The 10,563-nt window shown below is 18.6% G+C and overlaps 2 protein-coding genes across 2 annotated transcripts; both read right to left on the bottom strand.

Moving 5' to 3' along the window:
• Positions 1–763: 763 nt before the first annotated feature.
• Positions 764–2,465, bottom strand: PGO_000145 (variable surface protein; the record flags this gene model as incomplete). Its single annotated transcript, XM_028690716.1, has 3 exons — positions 764–916; positions 1,055–1,681; positions 2,445–2,465. 3 exons carry the CDS (start codon positions 2,463–2,465, stop codon positions 764–766), a joined length of 801 nt encoding a protein of 266 aa, XP_028546517.1.
• Positions 2,466–6,588: 4,123 nt separating this feature from the next.
• PGO_000140 (variable surface protein) lies at positions 6,589–7,697 on the bottom strand (the record flags this gene model as incomplete). The annotated part of the gene is made up of 3 exons (XM_028690715.1): positions 6,589–6,704; positions 6,980–7,550; positions 7,683–7,697. The coding sequence occupies 3 exons, from the start codon at positions 7,695–7,697 to the stop codon at positions 6,589–6,591; spliced, it is 702 nt and encodes a 233-aa protein (XP_028546516.1).
• Positions 7,698–10,563: the final 2,866 nt, after the last annotated feature.

Below are 10,563 nucleotides of genomic sequence, written 5' to 3'. Positions count from 1 at the left end.
TTGTATAGATATTAATTATAATCCTTGGTCATTTATAAATATGTACAGTCGATATAAATTTATAATAATCCAGATATTATCTTTTAAAAAAAAAAAGTGAAATAACAGAAATAAACAATTAATTCCAACCATAATGCATTTTAATTTTAAAATAATTATATTTATACTTTCTATTTATTATATTTAAATATATATTGCCACATGTATTAAATTCAATAGAGAACATCACATATACTTTATGTTATTTCCACCTATTTTGCGAAGCTGTCATACAGTGTAATAAAAAATACAAATATCCGTGAGTTTGCAATTATCAAGAATATAATTTATGAATTTATATAAAAGAGATTAATATATTTAGAACTCAAATAAATCGCATTGCAACACTAATGAAAAATTTATTTCCATAATCATATTAGCAAATATATTAAACCTGTTAATAAAATCTAAAGCTCCCAAATTAATCAACCTAAATCATAAAATCTAAACCAAACCCTCAGCCTTAAACACTAAACCCTAAACCCTGAGCTTGCTTTTTACCAAAATATTTATGCGATATATTAAATAAAAAGAGAAACATATCTGTTTAATATATATATTTTTAATGTACTTTCTTTTAATCATTTTTCATATACACAATATTCTGATGAGAAAATATAATTAACAAATTCTTTTTGATAACTGTAAAAATATTATTTTTAAATCTACTGAAATTACAATATTCAAAAGGAAGTTTTCTCTTAATAATATGTTAATGAATAAATTAGTCACAATGATATAATATATCATATTTATTGTAATTTTTATCACATTCTGTTATATTAGGTGGCTGTATATTATTTGTTTCTAGATCTATAGTATTCCAATAATTTTTTTTTTTTTCAAGTAAAGAACGAAAACGTGAACCAAGAGGAGTCTAATAATTCATAATATTGAAAATGCATATACATTAAAAATATTATTTTTATATAAGGCAATTTTATATTATTTTTTTATAATATATAAATAGTTTTTTGTGAATGCGTATAAATAAATAAATAAAAATGTCCTTCACTTTATATAATATTAGAAATGCAACTGATATTAATAGTCCTATAATTATTATAATTATTGTAGGAATCCTGTTATTATTTTGGCATTCGTTTAGTAATGTGGAGTTTTGTGATTCAGCAGCTCCACTATGGATTTCTGTATTGTAATTATTTATAAAGGCTGCCACAGCTTTACAAAATGAGTCCGTTTCAGAAGATCCATCTTTATTTTTCACTTTGTTAAGGCACTCATACATACTATACATTTTATCGATACCATTTATATCCTCCTTGGAAATAGTATATTTTTCATATTCCTCGCAGCAAGAGCTTTTATAATCAGTTTTATGAGCCTTTAACAATGCCACATAAACTTTATGTACATTGTTTTCTTGATCCTTGCTTATTTTATCATATAACCAATAAAGCAAGTATAAAAAACCTGATTCTTTAGTTACATAATGTGAATCACTATAATAATCTATTTCTCGTATATATGACATAGCTATTCCGCAATATTTTTGATCAAATATATTTTTCTCAATTTTATGTGTAACATAAAAACCATCAGTAGAATCCGTTCCACCAAGATCATCAGTTATATGGTCTATAATTTTTTTACATTTAGGAAAATAATTCACATTATTATACTAAAAAGGAAAAGAAAATTATATTATATTATAAATTACATTATATAGATTATATATTTACAAATTGTATAGCACTCAAATATAATAACACTACAATTAATATATCAGTAATTGTAACAGACAAATTTGTTCTTCATTATGAATAAGATTATGTTATTTTGCAGGTGAAATATATAAGATAATAAAATATTATAGTATAAAAATATCGATTTTTATATGAATAGCAATAAGTATACAAAATTAAGCTTATCCTAATAATAATTACATGAATGATATAAGATTAAGGAGGGTATGATTTTTAATTATATATACGAAATTAAAATATATTATTATTAATATTAGAGTTTCCATATGATATATTATGTAAAAAGCAGAATATATATATCCATTATATAGAAATTAAAAAAAAGCATCTCTGCTTTTAATTAATATATTGAGGATTTCACAACATTAAAATTATTTAAAAATTTACTAAAACATTTAATAAAAAAAGCATAACACGTAAAGTTCTTGTTAAATTGTATATGCATACTTATCATTTTTTTTATTACAGTTTTTACAATATAATGAATAATACAAAATAATGAATAAAATATGATAGAAAAAATAGGATAATAATGTAGTTATTTATTTACCGATATATTAAGGATTATAGAAAATGTGCACTATATTTTATTATAATTTATGTAATTTATATCTAATTATTATATCCTTTATATTGTTATATCTTAATGACATATAATATTATAATTAAATTCATTACGCAAGGCATATTAGCAAGCATTAATAAAAATGAATATTTATTGTTGAATAAAAAAAAAATTTTGTTATAAATGAAATAATACTAAATTTATTCTTATAGAAATGAAATTTATAAGGTATCATTATTCCTTAAAAATAATACTTACATTATTTCCACACATATATTATTTTATCATTAATGTTTTTAAATAATATAAAAATATAATGAAATAGGTGAAGATAAATCATAATAAATATGTTTTATATTTAAATTAATTTAGTTAATTTTCATATATATTACTAGAAGAAATAAATATTTCTCATCAATTGTTAGTTGTATTCATAATTTCGTAATCATAATAAAAACAACATTTTCCTAAGTATAAAAATGAAAATATTCGAACATTTAATAAAATAATAATATTTTTATATTGTTCAATGCGTATATAAAAAATGGGAACAATGTAGAAATTTATATATCATCTGATTATTCTAATAAATATTATTATAAAAATTATTATAGGCATCTGAACTCGATTGAATATTTCATTTATACGTATTATATACAAATATTAAAGAACAAAATATTTACATGACAAGGGGAAAAGCATATGTGAATGTTCGTTTTGTATTTGGTTATGTTTTTCTTTTATAAAATATTTCTTGCAATAATTAATTATAGAATAATAAAAAATATTTCACATTATTGTTATTCTTATAATATGCATAAATTATAAATATGATTTATGTAGTTTTAGCATAACTTATATTTTTTTCATATTTTAGAGCATTAATTATAAATTAAATATATTTGTTCTTTTTATAATAATTATCCAATTATTTCTCATTTTCTATATTAAAAATATAATTTATAATATGTAAATTTTTATATTTTTAAAAAGATATAACAGTACAATTATTTTCTCAGTTTTTTCTTATTCATTTAGATATTAAAATTATAGAACACAAAATTAACATATAACAAAAAAATGTCTTTATTTTATTATAAAATATACATAACATATGAAATATAACCATGATGTTTTAATATATATATTGCTCGGATAATTAAAATATAATGTATTCATTTTTTTTATTTGTCATAATTTGAAAATTCATGCTAAATAAAAAAAAAAATTAGTTATAATTATATTAATTTATGATTTATATAATCATAGGGAAAATCATAATAAATCAGAGGTGATATAATGTTTTTTTTCTATGATTTTATTATATATTATCCATAAATGTATTATATATAAACACTGAATTGTAGTAGTGAAAATAAGTTCATGATATAGGTTTAGGGCTTAGGGTTAGGGTTCCCTATTCAGTATTCAGTGTTTAGTGTTCAATTTTTTAGGAATGTTATATAGGTTTTACGATTTAGTGATTTTAGGTTCAATGTTTAGGGTTTTAATTTTAAATGTTTATGTTTAGCTGTCATCGTATAATATCATGGTTGATTTTTTATATATGCTTTTGATTTTTTAATTTACTATCTATCTCTTTGTGTTACAGTTATAATTATTATATGCTTAATTATTATTTTTATTTTTTAACAATATAATATTATATTAAAAAATATATATAATTTTTTATTATGTGTAATATAAGAATTCAATATTTTTGTAATTTTGAGACCTTTGTTAAATGTTATTATAATTTTCTTATTTTCATGAATTTTATGTAGTTTATTTTCTTATATATAAAGCGTATAATTTATATAACATGCGTATAATATGAAAAAAAAATTCACTGTTATAATAAATATAAAATGTAAAAATGTATATATATTTTGTTTGATGAACAAGTTATTATGAATAATATATATTATCTTATATTAATTATTACTATTTTTATATATAATTAAATGATATATTACGATTGGATATTCTCTCATTAAATTTAATAGCACTTTAAACGTAATAATTTTTTTTTTTTTTTTAGTATTTTTTTCAATTCATATTGATTTAATGTACTATTAATATATAATAATTTTATTCATGTTTTTACGATCCATACCATATAGATTAAAAAAAATATCATACGTTATTGTTTTATAGTTATTATGATACTGAAAGTATTGCAAAATATGTAAAAAATTGCCTGCTTTATTAATTATTTTTAATAGAAATCATGCAATTTTTTAAAATATATATATTTTATTTTGTTTATAGAATAATAAAAGTATTTATTATTTTATATTTAAATGTGATGGTTTTTTATTTATATATATATGGAAAAAAATTTTTTGTCAGGTATATCATTAGTATTTTTTTATAAAATATTACTGATTTATAATAAAGGTTTTCAATAGAATTATATTTTTGAAAAACATTCTTTAATTATGGAGAAAATGCGTAAATTATATTTTTATAAAAAATGAATAGTTTCTTTATAGATAATACACTTAATGTCCTTAATATTAATAATATATTTAAAATATAATTTAACGAGGATATATTGTTTGTTAAGTGGAGATATGTTGACGTAGCATAATACATTAATACTTAAATGCTGTCAAACATATGTCATATATATTAAGGCCTGCGTGAATATTCTATTGTTTATAAAATTAAAGATTTCTATAAAACGTATATATATATTATTTATTTTTTTATATATGTGAAAAAATCTAATACATTTATTACGGAAATTTAACGAATAGAGAAAATAAAGCATATACAATATTTTTATAAGACTTCAAAAAATAATTTTCTTTAATATATATTTATGTTCTGAGAAGTATTTGTGATAAATTACTTTTTCCTTATAAAGAGAATATATAAATATGTTAAGTATACTATTATATTATCTTCTTTAAAATAAATAATAATATTCATTATATAGGTCTCATATAGAATAACACAAAAATTTATAAATATTATATAGAAAGTTTTTATGTTCAATATTTTTTTGAAAAGAATTAGAAATTAGCTATAATTTTAAAGGATAATAAGTATACATGTATATTGTAATAAAAGCAAGAAACATAGGTGTAACCATATAAGAAAATACTAAAAAATAATTTATTATGATATGGGGACAATGAAATATTATAAAATAATAACAGTATGTGATCAGATGTTTATGATTACCTGAAAATGGTTCTAAAATAAGTAGTATATATAATATAATTTAATTATATTGTAAAATGCAAATGACAAATCTTTTAAAAATATGTTAATTCATATGAAAGTTAATATATGATATAGAAAAATATTTAAAAACAAAGAGAAAAATGTTAAATTCAACATTTATAAAATATTATTATATTGAAAAATATTTCATTGCTTTTTTATATTTTATAAGTATAATATTTTTATTTTCCTCACAACAAAAAAATAATGTGAGTTTTTTTTAATCCTTTTTACAATGTTTATATTGCAATGAGATGATTAAAGAAGATGCATAAGTATTAAAATGAATCTTCACATGAATTAAATGAGTAAAAAAAGATAGAAATAAACAATTGCTTACAATGAAACAAAAAAATGGAATAAATATGTTATATGTTATAATGTATCTGTTCTTAATGTAATTAACTTACTTATAGTAATGTATCAAATATTAATATAATAAATATGTTGGTATTTATGATTCATAATATTAAAATATATATCGAAAAATATGCAAAGGAAATAGAAAATTCAAATATAATGCTATATATGTATACATATTAAATACAAATAAACATATGAATATTATTATTTTAGAAAAAATCGTGATATATATAGATAATAAATGAATATTATATATTCAAATAAAATCGCAATTTTCAATTTTCATCTGCATTAATATGAATATATATATTTTCTCTATTTAATTATAAATATTATAGTGTTTTATAACTTAGAGGCCACTTATACATAATAATTACTCTATATAAAAATGGGATATATATGACATATACTTATTTTGTTTTTATCTATAGTTTATTGAAGAAAGCGATATTCATTAGATAACAATAGGATTTGTATTTTGAAAATTTTATTTTCTATATTGAAAAATTAATATACGCTTTATATTATAATTACTGCTATACGATTATATGAATACATTATTAGAGAATTTTCGCATATTAATTGTTTAATACTATTTATTTTTGTTTAATCAAATAGGTGCAATATTTAATGTATATAATGTTAGAATTAGTCTTTATGTTATAAAATATGGTGTCTACGCTTCATAGAAGCATTACTCTCATTTTTGTACGATTGGAATATATTATAATTTTCATCTATATTATTCCACTTATTTCGCTTTCTCCTTAATGCTCCTTGAAAGCATGAATTATATGGGGTAAACTAGTTAATAAAAAAATTTATATTTTAAATAAATATTATATTAATATTTTGCTTATAAATATATAACAAATTTATTTATTACATCAAATATGTATACATATTATAATAATTACTTTAAGCAGAATAAATAAAGTTATTGATATTAATAATATCAAAATAATTGTAATTACAACAGGAAATGTTATATTATTTTTTTGGAACAAAGGTAATATTTTATATGTTAAATGGTTGCAAGATTTAATTGTACTTAGTGCATTATATTTTTCCCTAACATTCTTTAATTCGTTACAAAAATCAGAGAAACTATTGGATTCACAGGGATTCTTGTATTTCATATATGATATAGCGCATTCATTAGCACAACTGCATTTATCATCAAATGAAGTAGTATTATTCTCTATATTATTAAGCTTAGTGTACATGTCATGCAGATCTTTGAGCTTTTGCATTTCATCATCTGTAATAGTAGTGTAAGCACTTTCTGAGCATATGTTTTTATGAGAGGTATCAATAGTTTCCAAAAATTCATGAAAAAGACTTTTAATGTGACCCATATTTTTATTATTATTATAATAATATAGCCAATAATACAAATATATGCAACTGAATTTGGATTGGTTAAGCCTTTCCCAGTATGTACTTTCTATAGTGCTCGTGTAATTTTCCGCTTGTTTGCATATCTTCTGAACAGAGTGATCAAAATTTTTAAATTTGGCTGCTTCAAATGAATTACAATTACCAGTTATCCCATCACTATTGCTGGACTTTGCATTTTCCATAATAGACCCCCAAGTAGGAAAATCCTTTGCTAATTTATACTAGGAATAAACAAAAAATTAAATTATAATAATAATTATAAATTAATAAAATTCTTTTTATTAATTCTATTTGAAAATATTAAATAAAAATGTTAGAATATAGTAATTTATATTATAATATTGAATATGTACAATGTCTTTATCCATTTCTCATATGTTTATATTCCTTTACAGAATGATTCGATAGAATAATGGAATGTATGGGAACATATATAATGTTTTTAAAAATTAAAATTAATGTTCTTAAGTAAAAGAACTTTCTCATCTTATTTAATTATATAATTGATATAAAAACAGAATGAACATCTTAATTATAAAATTTTAAATATAAGAAAATAAATAGCAATCATTGTAACATATAATATACTTTTTAGATATTATAAGAAAAAAAAAACAAATATTATTAGCTAGTATCGGAACAAATTAAAAAAAAAAGTTTTATTTTAATATTTTTTGATAAATTTATAATTATATAATTTTACTAATTCAATAAGCACAAGAAAAAAATGTAATATTAATAAAAGCTATTAACATAACTATATCAACAATAATATTTATTATTTTCCATTTGCATTTTTTATAATGATATGTATTATTTAATCAAAGGTATAGAAAATATTAGAACATATAATCATAATTTTCTAGTTAAATTGTTTCTCTTATGTAATAAATGATATAAACTTATTAATGTGCGTTATTATCATTCTTGTAAAATGCATATCAATACTACTTATTAAATTTGGTAATGGATCTAATAATATGTAATACATTGTATACATATATATTACAATAATATATAACCTTCTAAAAAAATTATATTTACATTTTTGTACTCAATTAATATATGTGAACCATATACTTATGTTATAAAAAATAATTTATTAAAAATTTAGACACATTCAACAAAACATATATTTAGGTGATCTGTAAACATGAATGATAAGCAATTTAAGCAATTCTCATTCGCATACTATATTTCAAATTTTTTGTACTTTCATTTCTCAATTATTATCATTTTTAATAGAAATGAAAACAATAAATACATGAAAAATTATGTTTTATAATATAATGAATATATAAAATATTTTAAGTCAGTATTTTTCAAGAATTAACGACTTCTTATAATATCTGAAAAATTCATTATTTATGAGAATTGTATATATCAAAATTATTCATTCTAATTATGCCATACAAATGATTTTGTATTCATACTATAATAACACATAAAATGTACATTTTATTATGTTAATAAAAAACGACATTAACATAAAAATTGTTCCCTATATTTGATCATGTAATGTAAAAAATTATAATTTTTTATAAAAACTTTTTTTTATGATAGATAAATATATTCACTATTAAGAAATAAAAATATTAATTATCATTACTTATTTTTATAAAAATAAATATTCTTTGCAATTTTATATATTTTTTATTATTCAATAATTGTTACTTTTCAATAAAATAACAAATATAGCGGTATAAATAATACATAATTCTTATTAGTAAAACTACATATATATTAAAGAATTCATTTCCTATAAATTTAATTTTTAATTACTTATATATATAACATATACAATGATAATTTTGCTTTAAAATAAATATTATTACGCTTATGAATCTATAAAAATGGTGCTCTTGATAAAGTATAGAATTGTTTTTATTATGATATAATTGAATGCTTTATAGCATAAAAATATATTAACAAATTAATATTTTTTTATTTATGAATTATATTATGTAAAATCACATTAATTAACATTAATAATGTGTAAATTATTATTTTATTTCAAATATTAATGATGATAATACTTCATTAAAAAAAGTATTATATATTAACTCTACAGAGAATGAGATGTTTGTACATAAATATGACAATGTAAGATAACGGCACATGGTTATTTAAAAAATATTAACCAATATATATAGTCTTCATTGTATAACACACTAATGAGTTCATTAGATTGTTCCAAAAAGACAACATTATTAAATAGAGAGTATATGAACTATGCATATAATTAAAAATATAAAAAAAAAAAAAAAACATATTAAATAAATACATATATCCAAATGATAAAATTCATTAGTTAATAAAATATTAGGTAAAATAATAAACTAACGTATAATTACAAATGAAGAGAAACATTAAATACATATTGAATCGTTATGTTAGATTTTTATCGACTTTATATAGAATCTATATATAGAAAAAATGTTCTATATATAAATATATACCAAATTCATGTTAATTCTTTGTAAAAGTAACAATGCTTTATATAATGGATATAGTTCTATAATTTTCTAAATACAAAATATGCATTGGATAAAAATTATATATCATCAATATATTATCCTCTAGAATTATAAGGATATTCATCATTATATTAACTTATAATATTTATATAAAAACCACATACATATATCTATAAATATAATTAATTCTGTTTTTTTTTCAATTATTTGAATTCAAATATAAATTTCCCTTTACATTTAGTGAAAATTTTTTATTCTAAAATATATATTGTTATATTATACTAATTGATATTCGTTAAAATCTATATATTTATAGGGATAAAAATATTATTTTCATTTAATATAAAATGAAAGTTTTAAAATGTTTTTTGTGAGTATTTAATATATATTAGTAAAATAGCTAGAAAAAATATATAAAAATAAATATATATTTTAAAATGTATATCGTCAAGAAACATAAAAATGTGTAAAGATGCAGAAGACATATTTTTATATATATAATAACATATTAAACGTTAATACAAGTGAGTAATATCTTATTATTTGTAATAGCTATCAATTTATATTTATAAAAATACAACAAGTTCACTTCGCATTCTTTATAATATAAATGCTATGTATATTTTTTGTATAAATTGTGTAAAATGAAGAAAATTTTTCATTGTTTATAAAATAAATCAATTTTTATTATATCACTGAAATAATACTTTTATAAACTCGTATGCATATTATTTTTACCTTCAATAGCACTTATATT

Source organism: Plasmodium gonderi (assembly GCF_002157705.1).
Source record: "Plasmodium gonderi DNA, contig: Pgo-contig_16, whole genome shotgun sequence".
Taxonomy (NCBI): Eukaryota; Apicomplexa; class Aconoidasida; order Haemosporida; family Plasmodiidae; genus Plasmodium; species Plasmodium gonderi.
The sequence above is the reverse complement of the archived record's forward strand: the minus strand, read 5'-3'. Positions and strand labels throughout refer to the sequence as shown.